This window comes from Pinus tabuliformis, chromosome 8 (genome assembly GCF_031772625.1).
Source record: "Pinus tabuliformis cultivar Carrire ecotype Pingquan chromosome 8, CPIR1, whole genome shotgun sequence".
Lineage (NCBI taxonomy): Eukaryota > Viridiplantae > Streptophyta > Pinopsida > Pinales > Pinaceae > Pinus > Pinus tabuliformis.
This window is the reverse complement of record NC_142294.1, coordinates 2,074,236,443-2,074,253,016: the sequence shown is the minus strand read 5'-3', so window position 1 is coordinate 2,074,253,016 and position 16,574 is coordinate 2,074,236,443. Positions and strand designations below refer to the sequence as shown.

General features: G+C 38.7%; 1 protein-coding gene across 4 annotated transcripts in view; it reads left to right on the top strand.

Moving 5' to 3' along the window:
• LOC149244803 (uncharacterized) overlaps nucleotides 1–16,574 on the top strand; it is a 202,111-nt gene that overhangs the window by 42,574 nt on the left and 142,963 nt on the right. For 3 of the 4 annotated variants that reach the window (XM_089375015.1, XM_089375016.1, XM_089375014.1), the window contains exons 2-5: nucleotides 7,358–7,438; nucleotides 7,580–7,666; nucleotides 7,760–7,830; nucleotides 11,250–11,314. In XM_089375015.1, coding sequence (XP_089231141.1) covers nucleotides 7,367–7,438; nucleotides 7,580–7,666; nucleotides 7,760–7,830; nucleotides 11,250–11,314 — 295 coding nt within the window. In that variant the 5' untranslated portion in view covers nucleotides 7,358–7,366. The remainder of the gene's footprint in view (nucleotides 1–7,357; nucleotides 7,439–7,579; nucleotides 7,667–7,759; nucleotides 7,831–11,249; nucleotides 11,315–16,574) is intronic. The other variant, XM_089375017.1, reaches the window with a different exon arrangement.

Here is a 16,574-nt window from a genome sequence, read left to right as displayed (position 1 = left end):
AAACCCTCGGCCTCAAACAAGGTATTTCTTATGAAACGGTTATTTAATATGAATATGTCGGAAGGTGGATCTGTTGCAAACCATTTAAATGATTTTAATATAGTTACAAGTCAGTTAAGTTCTGTAGGGGTAAACTTTGATGATGAAGTTAGAGCTCTGTTATTCTTGTGCTCATTACCAGAAAGTTGGAATGGTTTGGTAATGGCCATTAGTAACTCCGTTTCTGGATCTAGTACTTTAAAGTTTGATGATGTTGTCGGTGCTATCCTTAGCGAGGAAATGCGACGGAAAAGCTCTGGTGAGACATCGGGAAATGCTTTGAGTGCAGAGTCTAGAGGAAGAAAAATGGAAAGAGGAAAGAGCTCAGGATATTGCAGTAAATCAAGGAAAGGCAGATCCAAGTCCAGATCGGGGATAGTGTGCTGGAAATGTGGAAAGAAAGGACACTTAAAGAAAGACTGTAGATCTCGGAAGGGAAAAGAAGGAGATGCACAGCAAGAAAACAATCATGAAGCAAATGTGACAGGTGAGGTGTTACAAGATGCTTTGATTCTTTCTTTCGAAAATATTACTGATTCCTGGGTGGTAGATTCAGGGGCGTCATTCCATGCCACACCTGATAAGAAATACTTTCATGACTATGTTCAAGGAGATTTTGGACAAGTTCGTCTGGGTGATGATAAACCCTGTAAAATCATTGGAATGGGTAAGGTTCTTGTAAAACAGCAGAATGGAAACCAATGGCTATTAAAGGAGGTAAGGCATGTTCCAGATCTAAAGAAAAATCTGATTTCAACAGGGCAGTTAGGCGGTGAAGGTTGTGTGACAACTTTCACAGATAAAGCTTGGAAGGTCACCAAAGGAGCCCTGGTAATAGCAAAAGGCGAAAAGGTTGGTACATTGTATTTATGCAATGGTATTTCTAACTCTGTTAATGCTTTAACTTCCAAAGGAGCAAATGCAGCATTATGGCATCATAGGCTCGGACACATGAGTGAAAAGGGGATGAAGATTCTTCACTCAAGGAATTTGTTGCCGGGTTTGAAGAATGTTGATTTGGACTTCTGCGAGAATTGCATTTATGGAAAACAGAAGAGAGTCAGATTTCTCAGAGTTGGGAAAGAAAAGAAGAATGAAAAATTAGAGCTTGTGCATACAGATGTATGGGGACCTGCTCAGGTATCATCTCTCGGTGGCTCTCGTTATTATGTTACTTTTATTGATGATGCAACTAGAAAAACTTGGATTTATTGTATTAAGAATAAATCTGATGTATTTGATACTTTCAAGAAATGGAAAGCTTTGGTTGAGATTGAGACAGGAAAGAAATTGAAGTGTCTTAGATCAGATAATGGAGGTGAATATTGCAGTAAAGAGTTTGATAGGTACTGTTCAGAGCAAGGAATTCGTAGAGAGAAGACAGTTCCAAGAACACCACAAGAAAATGGTGTGTCAGAAAGGATGAACAGAACAATCATGCAGCGTGCAAGGTGCATGAGATTGCATGCAGGATTGCCTTTACAGTTTTGGGCAGAGATGCTGTAGATACTGTTGTTTATCTAATAAACAGAGGGCCTTCAAGTTCCTTGGATGGTGGTGTTCCAGAGGAAGCATGGACAGGTAAAAAGGTAAACTACTCTATTTTAAAGCCTTTTGGTTGTGAGGCCTTTGTCCATATTGATGAAGAAAATAGAACAAAGCTTGAGGCAAAGTCAAAGAAATGTACCTTTATTGGATATGGTGTTAATGATTTTGGTTATCGCTTATATGATTACGAAAATCACAAAATCATTAGGAGCAGAGATGTAATATTCAATGAAAAGGTCTTGTATAAAAATCAGTTGCAGGAAAAGAAACAAGAAAAGGAAAACAAGGAATACACAGTTCTTGATGAAATCACTGAAAAGGTAAAGGTGCCTGAAAATAATAATAATCAACAACAGCAACCACCACAACAACAACAGGCACCCCAAACACCTGAAAGTGGTGTTAGAAGATCTACCAGGATAAGTAGACCCCCTGAACAATACTCTCCTTCATTATATTATTTATTGTTGACTGATTTTGGTGAACCCGAATGTTATGAAGAAGCAATGCAGGTTGAAAGCAGGAAGAAGTGGGAGGTAGCCATGGAAGAAGAGATGGACTCCTTAATGCATAACCAGACATGGGATTTAGTCAGGTTGCCTGCAGGAAAAACTACATTGAAGAATAAATGGGTTTACAGGCTGAAGGAGGAAGATGGAGGAAAATAGAGGTACAAAGCTAGACTTGTGGTGAAGGGGTTTGCACAGAAGAAAGGTATTGATTTTGATGAAATATTTTCTCCTGTTGTTAAAATGACTTCAATAAGAACTATTTTAAGTCTTGTAGCAGCTGAAGATTTGCATCTTGAGCAGTTAGATGTAAAGACAGCCTTTCTCCATGGGGATTTGGAGGAAGAGATATATATGCAGTAGCCACAAGGATATGAGGTGAAAGGGAAGGAGAAACTAGTGTGCAGGTTGAAGAAGAGCTTGTATGGCTTAAAACAGGCTCCAAGGCAGTGGTATCTAAAATTTGACAAGTTAATGTCTGAACAAGGTTATACTAGATGTCACTCTGATCATTGTGTTTATCTGAAAAAGCAAAATGATGGCAGCTAAAGAAAATTGGCAAATTCATTTGCAATGAAGCTGCAAAACAAATCCTTGGTATGAGAATCACTAGAGACAGGAAAAATCGCAAATTAACATTGTCTCAGAATGAGTACATACAAAAGGTATTGAAAAGATTTAATATGCACAATGCAAAACCAGTTAGTACACCTTTTGCTAGCCATTTCAAACTTAGTAAGGAAATGTGCCCAAAGACCCAAGAAGACATGGATTATATGTCTAAAGTCTCATATGCATCAGTAGTTGGAAGCTTAATGTATGCAATGGTCTGCACAAGGCCTGATATTGCACATGCAGTGGGAGTTGTAAGCAGGTACATGAACAATCCAGGAAAGGAACATTGGATGGCAGTGAAATGGATTCTCAGATATTTGAAAGGTACCACAAATCAAGCATTATGCTTTGGTGGTGCAAACATTTCTCTACAGGGATATGTTGATGCAGATCTGGCAGGTGACAGGGATAACAGGAGGAGCACTACAGGATATGTATTTACTGTTGGTGGAACAGCTGTCAGTTGGATTTCAAAAATCCAAAGTGTTGTTGCACTTTCAACAACAGAAGCAGAGTATGTTGCTGCTACAGAGGCTAGTAAAGAAATGATTTGGTTACAAAGGTTTATGGGTGAATTGGGTAAGGAGCATGATATGGGCACGTTATACAGTGATAGCCAAAGTGCCATTCATTTTGCAAAGAACTCAGCATTTCATTCCAGGACTAAACACATACAACTCAAGTACCATTTCATACGATCAGTGTTGGAAGATGGAGAGTTGAAGCTGGAAAAGATACACACTAGCCAGAATCCTGCAGATATGCTAACAAAATTTGTAACCAGGGAGAAACTGAGAATATGCTCAGTTTCAGTTGGTCTTCAAGGATGACGATGAAGATGAGAAACAGCCAGGTCCAAAGAGGAGTCATTGTCCAGCAAATGGAGCAGCGGTGGAGTTGCTACAATCAGTCTCCAAGTGGGAGATTGTTGGGTGTGGAGCCTGATTATCTTCTATATTCAAAGGTATCGCCACATAGGACCCCAGTTCGAAATGGGGGCAGCAACGCCGCCTGTAAAATATTCGCTGCAGGGGGGGTCTAGGGGGGGGCGGCTGCGACCTTTGGGAGCCCCCCCTGGTGGGGGGTTTCGGGGGCAGCTCCCCCGAAGCTAAAAACAATTGTAAAATTGCCTTGTAAAAGTATAGTAATTTCTAGTCAATCTGGGCCGTTCATTAGGCGGATGATCTGACGGTAGAACTTATGTTTAGTTTAGGGTTTTTTGCCCTAGAAGGCAACCCCTCTCTTTGTATGAGGGTATTGTATTTGAGGCTGTGTGATAGATGTGTATTTTGTGAGCGAGAAACAGAGAGGTGAGACTGTGAGAGAAAACATAGGATATTACAGCGGATTTGCTGTAGGTTGTGTCTCTTCATTTTGCTGGATAATAGAAAGGAAGGACTGGCTGTTCGGGGTGGACGTAGCCCAAACTGGGTGAACCACGTATATCTGCGTCTCTCTTGTTTTGTGCGTTTTCTGTGTTTATATTTCTGCAATATTTTATGTGTTCCATTGCTCCGTAATATATATAATTTTCTAACAACTCGTATCGGAGCCGAAGGTCTATTTGGCTGATAAACTCGCAGGAAAGAAGGGTTCCTGGTTCGAATGGGAGCAATGGCGGAAGATGGTAAGTTTAGGGTCGAGAAATTTAACGGCCAAAACTTCTCGCTGTGGAAGATGCAGATGGGAGATTATTTGTATCAGAAAGATCTATACCTACCATTGGGCGGAAAAACAAAGATACCGACGGGTATGAAAGACGAAGAATGGAACCTTCTTGATAGAAAGGCACTCGGAACAATACGGTTGTGCCTTGCTGCGTCAGTCACCTTCAACATTTCAAAGGAAACCACGACAGAGGGTTTGATGCAGACGTTGTCGAAACTATATGAAAAACCCTCGGCCTCAAACAAGGTATTTCTTATGAAACGGTTATTTAATATGAATATGTCAGAAGGTGGATCTGTTGCAAACCATTTAAGTGATTTTAATACAGTTACAAGTCAGTTAAGTTCTGTAGGGGTAAACTTTGATGATGAAGTTAGAGCTCTGTTATTCTTGTGCTCATTACCAGAAAGTTGGAATGGTTTGGTAATGGCCATTAGTAACTCCGTTTCTGGATTTAGTATAATAAATGAGGCTCTGAGGCTGTTGAAACAAACGGTGAGTGTTGGTCCAATTCCTAATGTTTCCACATACACAATATTGATTAATGGGCTGTGCAAGGACAAAAATCCAGAAGGGGCCTTCCAAGTTTTGGAGAAGATGAGGAAGAGGATTCATTTACCAATTGAAGCAACATTCAGATCATTAATTCACATTGTTTATAACTTATAAGTGTACTGAGAGATCAGTGGCATATGGGTTGATAGAGAGATGGTTGGAACGGGAACCTATTTTACATAAGTATTTTTGCAGTGCAATCTGGTATCACCTCTCCAAATTGGACATGGCAGAAGAAACTTGCAAAATTCTTGATGAAATGCAGAAGAGGGGTATCTTTAGTCTCCATATTCCTAGAGAAGGAAATGCCTAGAAACTAAATTCCACAGTAAGTCAGACTCTCATATTTGTGACTCGATCTCAAGGCTGGTCTTTTGTAGTTGCTTGTAACTGCATTGATGTTGCTCACTTGGGTGCAAATGGTCCTATATTACGTATGAGGAGGCACAGAAATATGTTGCGCAGGACCCATCCCAGAAGTGGGCTGCATTTGTGCAAGCAGTTAGAACAGATCTTGCAACACCCTAATTTGCAATTGCTTGAGAACAAGCAATGTCGGGAAGGGGGGACTATAATGTTCTCTTCAAATTAAACTGCCCAAGGGAGGATGTAGTAGCCTATTTAACCCTGTAGGCTATAGTCATTTGCAAAGGGGGAACTATTATTTGATAATGATTGTTATTTCCGGGCAAATGGAGGAAAACTTGTTAGTCACTCAAAATTAATTTAGGAGGGGAAAAACCCCAAAAGGAATCTATAAAAAGGAGAGAGGAGATTCATTTTGAGCATCATAGTTTTGTTATCTTTCTTATTTTGAGCTGAGGCTCTTGGAGGGTTTAAGATCCCTTTTTTTCTGATTGGTTTAGGTGGTGAAAGATTCTACCCTACCTAATCCCTCTATCTCTTCTTGCTACAAGACTGAATTGTGGTTGGATAATCATCTTTTCTGTGGCAGTTACTATTTTCCTAAGGCAATTATGGACTGATATCTCAATTCTGTAAATTCTGTGGCTGCAAGGGATAAGACCTAGTTTCTGTGGCAGCAGGGACAGAACAAAGAGTAGCAAGTTGTTGTCTGTGGTTAGCAAAGGCAGTGGGATGCTTGTGGCAGGGCATTAACTTACAGCGAAGCTGGAACCAACACTCCGTGGAGTGACTGGTGTAAGACCAACTTCCTGAGGCCAGCAAAGGCTGGAGCCGAGTGTCTTGAGGCTGTGAGAGCTGGAAGGAAGGCTGTGGGTTAGGTAGTGAAGAGTAGCAGGTTGCTTGAGACTGGTTTAACCTCCAACAAGTGGGCATAGGGCAAATGCGGGACAGCTAGTGGCTTAGGAGGCTACGTTCAAGGGTCTAAGACTGCGGTTGGCTGAAACAAGAATCTACGGGTAAATTAGGGTACCAATTGAGACAGCAGTGGCAGATTGACATCACAGGATAGCAGCAAGGTCTGCTGGTGTGACTTTGAGGCAACAGGGGGATAGCTACAATTCTGAAGCCTCCACACTACAATAATTGTCTGTAAGCCTGTTATTGGTTGATGAGTTGGACCTACTTTACAGTGTTTGCTGGTGGAATTAACTTCTGTTTGAGTTCTTGTTTATACTTCTTGTGCAATCAATAAAAGAGCATCACACTATTTTATAGAGTGAAGAAGCATTCTAATACTGTTATAAAATATAAATATGCATATGCCTTGCTGTAACCCTAACCCGGAATTTCATCCCAAGGAATCTCTTTGAGAGCAATACTACATTTAATCACTTTTAGTTATTTCGTCAAGTAATACTGTGGCGGTCCAATGTAGTAGATGGATCAGGTCATGAATTGGAATGAAATATGGGTAAGTGAGTTGAACAACCACCTAGATGGTAAATAAAAGGGGAACAACCCCACTGTAGCAATTGACTACATTATTAGAAACCAATATATTCTATGTTTTAACCTTCTTTGGTCTTTCTTATATGTACACAAATCAAAGAGTGGGGTAATCCGACACTGCAAATGCACATACTGTTCTAGGGTTCGAAGCCCATTATAGTTTTGAAGGTCATAATTGTGATAATGCCCCGTTTCAAGTTTCAACCACTATATCATAGCCCATTTGACTAAAATGGACCTTACTGTTATGTAGTTTTTGCTTTCAAATACTCCTTTGGCTCATGTTTTGAACCATAAAACTTTGATTGCTTCTTTGAAGGAAAAAAATAACCTTTGCTAAAGAAAACACCACAGCATCAATTTAGGAACATGTCTATTTAATTGCTCTCTTTATCATTTTGTTTTCAATATTGACCAAGGAGTTGTTGATTTTACACTCCCACACTGCATTCTCACTGCTTGTGCCTTTTAGTTCCATTGAGCTACTTTGGTAGTCATTTGTTGTCATATTTTGTAGGAATTTACTGAGTTAGTCTGTTGTTTATCAGATCTCAGAGATGGCAGCATCAGCTTCAAAAATGGCTACTACCATCAATAGAATATTGGACCTTTTCAGTACTTTCTCTGATGTAAGTAAAAGCCCATTGTTGGTTGTATATTTTGTGTCTTCTTTAGGTTCAAGTAAAGTGCCTTCTGTAGTTTGCCAGAATTTTAGACCATGAATTTCATAAGAAAATTTGAATAGAATGTCGGTTAACAATGATGGGCAGGGATTGACAGATAAAATCATGGAGGAAAATCTTAAAGATGTTGATCTCAATGTTAGAGCTCAGGCAATCAATGCCCTCCTTCAAAAAGTGGGTACCCTTAATTGCAATTGGCATTTCATTTCCTATGTAGACTAGCCTATCAAAGCTCAATTCATCTAACACATTTTATATGGTTCACAGCGTCAACTCCAGGTTTTCAAGCAGGGTGATTTCATAGTTTACAAGCAACAGACGAAAGAAGAATCTGTAAGGTTAGTTTATCATATATTAAAATTTGAAAGTAAAATCAGGTTATTGTTTTTTGAGAAAAGACTTCCTATATCAGATATGCACATTCTCTAAGATAGTTTAGCATAGCAGGCTCTAAATGCTATCTAAGGTTCCCTGAAGCATAATATCCAACAAAATTGCGATTTTGGCATACAATAACACATTAGAAATAGCCTTACTTGACGTTAAAACAGAATTACCATAGAAACAGCCTTAAATACACAAAAATAAGTGTTCTGACATTTCCATATGAAATTTTTTAAGGAAAATTCAGGTTTTAATGTTAGTTAAACCCTTCATTCAATTTTTAGCTCTTTTTCTTGGGTTGTTTGTCACAAGTACTTGTAGTTTTTGATTGCCTTGTTGCCATGGATGGAATTTGATGGGCAAATTGCATGCCACGAGGTGATTTTCCCGTCAATTACGGTGAGAAATCAGGGTTACCTGTTACAAAAGTACAGTAAAATGCTTAAAAACATTTAATAAAATTTTTATGACCTTCAAATTTGATGGGTACATTGGAATTCAAATTCTAATCCTGCCTGTAGCTGTAATTCGTTATGTTTTCACATGCTTTTATTTTGTGGGAGATGTGAAATACTTGTTTGCACTGGTTATATTCTCTCTTCCAGCAACATATATAATGGCTGCAGGAAATTCCCCACTTCCTGAAAATAACAAAGCTTCAGAATTGATTTCTCTTTTGGGGTTCAGTTGTCAAGTTTCTCAACCATTAGTGGATGCAGAGTGGATGTTTTAAAAGAATTGTTAGAGAAGGAAACAGATAAGTTATATTTACCAGAACTGTGAAAGAGCAATAATGGTGCTGCTGTGAAGGACATTTTATTGGACTGCACAAGGCATATGGTTCTGCAGAATAGAGTTGCATGATAAGATGAAACGAATGAAAAATGAATAGAGTATTTTAGACAAGATGTTATGAGAAACATATTTGGTATAAAGTTGCTTCAGTGAATAAGAAGCAGTCTAACCTGTTGAAATTGTAGCTATGGTCGGTCTTCATAAAAACATTTATCAATGTACTGGTGAAAAACAAAATTATTCTTGTTTCTAGCATGTTCTATATGCCTTTGATTTGGTCAAAATATATATTTTATGAAGAGAATTATTATTTTTATTTGTAATTTGAGAAGGCTCCACAAGTGCTATGTCGGCCTACAAGAAGGATCAAGTTTGCTTGGCCCAGTGTGGCACCCATTCGGATCACTTGGTGACTATAAATAGACATCATTCGGTCTCCTTGGAATGCAATTCGACTACACCCACATCAGTCTTATTCTCTTCTATGTGAGGGTTTCGAAGGAAGGATACAAGGGCTAGTATTGAGCGAAAAAGGAAGTCTCCTCTCTCTCTCTCTCAGTCTGTATTAGCTTGTGGTTCCTGAGGTACATATCTGAAGTCCGTAGCTTGTATAAAGAGGTCCGAAAGTCTGCTACATCACCGAATTTCTTGAGGAGATCTGAAGTCTGATCTTTGGCTACTTTTGAAGAGATCTGAAAATCTAATCCTTGTTCTAAAACAAAATCGAAGTCTGCTCTTTGCACTGAGGCTACTGTGGAAGGTCCGAAGTATACCCCTTGTCCGAGTTCTGTAATTTTGTGGACAGTATAAGTTCATCGTTGAGTGATCTGAGATACATTTATTGATCCAAAGTCCTGATGTTGGATCTGAGTTCAGTGGCATAAGTCCGAGCTCTATGGGTTTGGTCCGAGGTAGTGGTTCAAGGTTTGAACTTACCCTAGTCTAAGATCTCTGGCTGAGGGCAGATCTCTAGGCTGAGTCCTAAAGAAGTATTATACTTGTGTCATCATATTAGTGTTGTGAAGCTGTCTCTTACCTACATTTAGGCCGAGACTTAGAAGAAGAAATCTGAGATCTTGTTGATGTGATCAGATTGGACATTCAGTTGCATTGGAGACCATAGTATTCAAAACTGGAACCGGTGACCAGACTGGTCCACCTATTAAACCGGGTTTCAAACTAGAACCGGTCAAACCAGGACTGGTCAGATCTCAATGAACCGGTCTTTAAAAAAATGCATGAAATAATTCTTTTTCAATAAAAAAACTATTTTTTAAGATTTAAAACCATGATTCCAAACCAATAGAGACAAAATATGCAAAGTTTGCTCATCTATATACCATATAAAGGTGAATATATCAAAATGGCACCGAGTGGAATACATATCAACAACAAAATACACAATCAATGAGGTTCTAAATGGCCTCTAGAGTCCAAAAAAATGCTACAAGCTATGGGGCCACTGGCCTACTACAAATCTACATATCAGTGATCAACATGTTCACTGCTCATCATGATCAAACTCATCACCACTACTAGACATGGGATCATCACCATGAGCTATATAAGCATCCTCTGGCTCAGAGTCTGAGGACCCTTCAGACTCCTTTGCAACCTCAATAGTAGTAGTAGCAGCAAAAATAGACATCAAAACTACAAATCATTGATCAACATGATCACTCATAAAACTCATTATTGATTCAACACCATTAGAAATGGTATCATCAACAAGAGCTACGTAAACATCATCTAGCTCAAAGTCTTCAGACTTGGATTGCTCAACCTTATAATATGGTAGAAATTGAAAACGTATAACACGCCTAACCAATGATTTTGGCTTGAGTGAAGGGTCCATCCCCTTAACCTTATAATATGGTAGAAAATGGTGCTAAACACTAACTGCATGCAGTCACATCTTTGAGGATCTTCTAGTGGTATCAAGGAAAGGAGAGATTCCTTCAGAACTATAACGTCCGGGCCAAGGAATGACATGGATATTCTTACTTACTGGAAATCTGATCTTGATAATAACATGACAATTTGTTTGTTAACGTATGGGGCTAGTAGAAGCATATCCGGTTTCTAATCTGCTGGCTGTATAAGTAGGACCTATACTTGCTCTTTTTCTCACTTTTGTTAGTTGTAAAAACTGAAGTCAAAGTAGAAATCCCTGTAATCTCCTTTTTCAGTAATGACATAATATCTTTAGGGCAAAAAATGGCTTGATGATTCTGGTCAAATATGAGGATAATGATTTGCTAAAACAAAATTTATATTATCGTATAAGTAGGACCTATACTTGCTCTTTTTCTCACTTTTGTTAGTTGTAAAAACTGAAGTCAAAGTAGAAATCCCTGTAATCTCCTTTTTCAGTAATGACATAATATATTTAGGGCAAAAAATGGCTTGATGATTCTGGTCAAATATGAGGATAATGATTTGCTAAAACAAAATTTATATTATCCAAAATAATTAGTTTTATTAATTTTTCAAACTCTAATAATCTAGATTATCATATATTTAACATGTGGGAAGCTTATGAAGGTCTCTTTCGTTTCTCTTTTCTTTGTGAATCCAGGTTTAAGGGCCTCTCATCTGAAGATATGCTCATATATCAAGCCATAAAAAATGCTGGAAATATGGGTATTTTTAATATGACTTAAATGCTACATTGATGTTAGTCCTTTGTAGTTGTATTTTATGTCGAACAAGTTTATGATAGATATAGGTCGTGTTTGTAGGTGTTGCTTGTGTTTATTGGAATTTAAATACATATTTATATGGACCTTTGTTTGTGTTATTGCATTGCAAGTTAGAAGAGACAACATACTCTTTTGTTAAAATATATGGTATACTGACATATTATTTCCTTGGTACATTCTTCTGAGATAAAGTGAGTGAAGATGGATATTGTAACTGCTAGGGATTTTTAGGACAACCACATTTATGGCCACAAAAACTAAGTGCAATGAAATTAGCTAGCATTGGTTATGGATCTGATGATGAATAAATGATACTGTAATTTGTAAATTTTCACGTCCTAGTTGACTGCTGTCCTATGTTTCCCTCAATTAAGTAAATCAGATCCAAACTTAATTAATCACAAAAATAAATATTTTTGAACCTGCAACAATCACACATATAGCTGGAAAATATACAGTGAAAACATAAACACAATACACAGATAGTTACCCCGTCAAATCATTTTTTCATTTTTAAATATTCCAAGTTCACAAGGAAACCTCCACAAGCTGTCAAACTAACAGCTGTACGGTATATACAAAAGATCAGATCTGCACTTGTTAATTTTCTAATACCAGATCTGATTTCTTTATACCTCAACAATTGTTTTATACCCAGAAATTTTATTTACTTAATAAAATCTGAAAAACTGCTGGAAAATAAAATCACCTGTATTTTAACTTAAAGAAATAAAATGCAGGAGGAGTAAAAAAGGCAAATCAATGACACTTACAATAGCAGGTTTGTGCTCAACACAATTTTCCTTCATATTAAATTTCTTAGGAAATTTTGGGTTTAGACCCATAGAGAATACACAAAAAAAAATGCAACTACTGGGAACATGGAATTCGGCCCCACTGGGAAATATCAGCCTCAAGAAAATTGAGACTACTGAAGAAACTCGACCTCTGGAAAAATTTAGCCTTCCTCACCAGCAATTCAGCCCTCTTTTCCCTCGTATGGCCCTTGCACACTTGAGAAATTTGGTGTCTAGATATTTAGGCTCTCCTCTTTAGCTGACTTGGCCTCTCTCTCTCCTAGCTTCAGCTTCCCTGAAATTTTCTCCCGAAATCCCTGCTGCAATTCTGCCCTCTTCTCTTTAGTCTAATAGAGCCTCTCACTCTAGAGAAAATCACTTTCTCAACATGATGTGTGTCTTCACCTCTCCCTTTCTCTTATTTTATAATTTCATTAAGCCAAAATCCCCAACCCTATTCTCTTAAGTGATCAATGGTTAGGATTAAATCTTAAGCCTCACTTGAGATCAATGGTTGAGATTATATCTAAGTCACCTAATAATTTTATTGTTTATCCTTAAAACTTTGGCCTAATAGTCCACAATAATTGATTAAATTAATTGCAAATGCTAAGTTACCCTTAAAAAAGAAATCATAATATCACATAATCACCTAAAGAGACAATCAAATATCTTCTATATAATTTCCATGATGAATTAATTGCCTATGGAAGGATGAAATAGCATATCTAACCCCGTAGGCTATAGTCTTGATAAAGGGGATAAAACCCAATTTTTCCAATGTTGGGGCAGCCTTGTAATGTTGGGTTGGTTGGGGCAAAAGAACCCAAAATGGGGGGCTGTATTCACAACCCCTCACATTTGGAACTTTGGAAGCCCATGAAGGAATCTATAAATAGAGAAATACTTGGAATCAAATTATTAACATCAAATTGGATCAAATACATCTGTTTTTTTGAGCTGTGGCTCTGAGGGTTTTAAGATCCCATTTTCACTGCTAATTTCGGTGGTGAAAGATTCCACCCTAGTTAGTAAATTCTTCATTTATCTTCTATTTTGATTTGGAAATCACGGGGTTCACCTATCTGGAAGATGACAAGGTTCGATGGACTTTGCCCTGAGGCATTTCAACTTCCCCGAGGCAGAGTTTGCGGGTATATCCTGAACTAGGTTTCTGTGGACTTTCCCTATGACAATTTCGTTTTCCTGAGGCATAATCTGGTGTCTTTCTCTGAGATGGTTTGGGTCCTCCTGAGACACAGTTTTGTCACTTCCTGAGGTAGATTTTCGGTGACAGTTCAGTAATTTTGTGAGGCAGCTCGACCCTTTTTCTTGAGGCAGGTTTCAATGGCTTTAGACCACTTCTATAGTAGATGCCAAAGCTTTTCTTGAGGCTATTTAAAGAGCTCTGAGACAAAAGTCTGTGGGGTTCATTGAGACGTTTCATGGCATCCCCGAGGCAGCAAGACCAGACTATGTATGGTAGACAATAACTAGTGATAGGTTCTCTGAATTTGATATAGTTCCCTTTTACTAAAATTTGTGGGTTTGCAAACTATAGTGATTTGATTGTTGGTTGAATACAAACTCAGTACAGTGGGCAGGTTGCCCTAGAACATTGTGATTTTTATTAGAGGATTATATTGTTATTGCATGTTATATTGGTTTTCATAAAAGATTCTATTGTTGTTTGTTAACAGGAACCCTAGCTAGAAATAAAACCCTAAATTTCCCTAGAATATTACAGTGGTATCAAAGCTGGCTCACCTTGCCAGCCTGTGAGCAATTGGGTTGATGTCACAAACTCAGGGTCTTCAGGTAAGGCTCAATGGAGAACGACCAGTTTTGGGAAAAGATATGGCAGCAACACCAACAGGTGGTGTCTCATCTTCTTTCCCCAATTGGGATTAATACAGGCAACACTTCAACAATGATGTCGCTGAGCAAGTCAACAAGCCTTGTACAATCAAGTCCTTCCCTGTTCAACGACCTTCAATCACCAGATCCTGCTCAGACACAAGATGCATTTTCTTTTGCTAATTTTGGTTAGGCGCAACCCGTTGCTTTTGGTGGCTATCACACTCGTGACTTCCATTATAGAAAAAGCACTTGAATAGGAGGATAAAGGCACACACCAGAAAGCAATCATGAGGAAGTGGAAATATTTTTGGGCTAGCTGCAAGAAAAACAGATCAGGTGATATTGATGGTAAACCCAAGATAGAAAAACAAAGTAACCCAAGATAGAAAAACAAATTACAAGAGAAGTTGAAACAGGGCCAAAGGCATGCACAAATGATTGGTCATGGCTATACCCTCCTAAAAAGAATAAAATAGATCAATAATCTCTTGAATTCAAAGTCTTCACCTTACATTAGTAGTGAGGTTCAAAATAAGTCTGGGAATGATGAGAAGTGTTAATTTCAGATAACAATGGTATGTTCTTTGCTTGAAACAATTACTTCAATGTCCTTTTATTAGCCCAATGATAATTTCTACTTAGTTTCCAATAACAATCACATAAACTATTAATCACATTGACAGTGACTGTAGATAGGAACATAAACAATATAGAAGACAAGCCAAGACAAGAGAACAACAATATTTGGCTAATGCCAGGGAAAAACCCCAAGATGGGGAAAACCCTTGATCAATTCTTCTTATTATAAATATCAAATTTTCAACAAGGAGAGAGAGTACAATAATACAAAGTCAAAGTCAAAATTGACTTCTAAATCACTGTCCAAAACAGTTTTGTCAAATCTGCAATACTGCTCTCAGTCAACAACAGTGAAATCAGCGCTAACCAGGAAGTCAGCGATGGTCAACGCAACAACAAACAATCCTTGTTAGAGCTCGGTCAAACCCAGTCAAATTTGACCTTCCTTGCTGGTCAAATTCAGCACAACACAGTCAACAAATCTGCAGTCAAAGTTGGTCAACTTAAAGTCCACCCTGCGATCAAATAGGCTTGTGGTCAACGCAAGCGAAAGTGCCCAAAAAATCTCAGTTTTTGTGCCAAACAGTACGCCCTGCCCAAACAAAAAATTTGCCACAAAAAATCGCAGTCAAAGGAGGTCAAATAGCCCTTGGTCAATGCTGGTCAAACCCCGCAATAGATCTGAAATTCGGCCTCATGAAATTCGTCCTTCTTTCTTCCACACGTGTGAAAAGATCAATTGTCCGATGAGGTGTACGAACCAATCAGATGAGGAGAGAGAAGAATGTGTTGTGTGATGATGATGCCAAATGAGGGTGGAGGTCTCTCTTATTTATATGAGTCGATGAGGGTCAAAAGACATGTCTGTTGGACTTCATGAGCCTACATGATGTGGCTGACCTTGATAATTTGCACATGTGTGGGCTTCACTTCAAAAACACATTTCTCCTTGTCCAAATTTAGTGATCTTTAGGCTGATTTTGGTCCTCTCAAAAAGAGGAATTCAATGCAATAATTATCTCCATCAAATGAGTTGTCCAAAGTGGAATTTGGCCCTTGTTGCCAATTTTAACTCTCCCTCTCAACTAGGGAGAATTCAACCGACCAATATCTGACCATCGATCATCATGCCATCCTGTCATCATGAACCATCTCTGCATCTCGTCTCAACTCTACTAAACACTGATATAGATAATGAAGAAGAATCGATCGAGAGTGAGTCACAAGACCTTGCCACTCTCCACTGACAAAAGTCAGTCCACATAATCAGGGGTAGAACCCTAATCGAACTTGATGCCAGATCAAGTTGTTGAACATCATGCATCTTAGACGTAGGGAGTACAATAGTACACGATGCATCCATCTGTAGTGCTATGGTCCCTATCCTCTTTTCCCAACTCATTCGCTAGATGAGAGGTACTTCCCACGAGTCCTGGACTACATGGGTAGGATGAATGCTGGGGCATCCATAAGAGAAGGTGAACCACTCACCCTCTGCTCTCACATATCATCATGGGGTATCACAGGGGAAGGTGAACCACTCACCTTGTACACAATGTACCTATAGGGTAAGGTGAACCACTCACCTCTAGCTCAATGTCCAACTAAAGCAAGGCCCTCATGGGAGCGTCCTTCCACGTCTCCAAGTCTCTCTCGAAAGGTTAAGAACTTGACCTTCCCCAAGGGCTTCGTGAGGATGCCAATAATTTGCTCATCAATCCTGATGTGTTGGAGCCTTATTGCTCCCCGTTGTACCATATCCCTGATAAAGTGGTACCTGATATCAATATTCTTGGAGCAGTCGTGGAACACAACATTCTCTGTAAGGTGAATCCCACTCTGATTGTCACAGTAGATAACAATGGTATCCAACACGTGCTCAAATAACTCATTGAAGAGCTTCTTCAACCAAACAACTTCACAATAAGCCATACTAGCTGCAATATATTAAGCCTCGACAGTGCT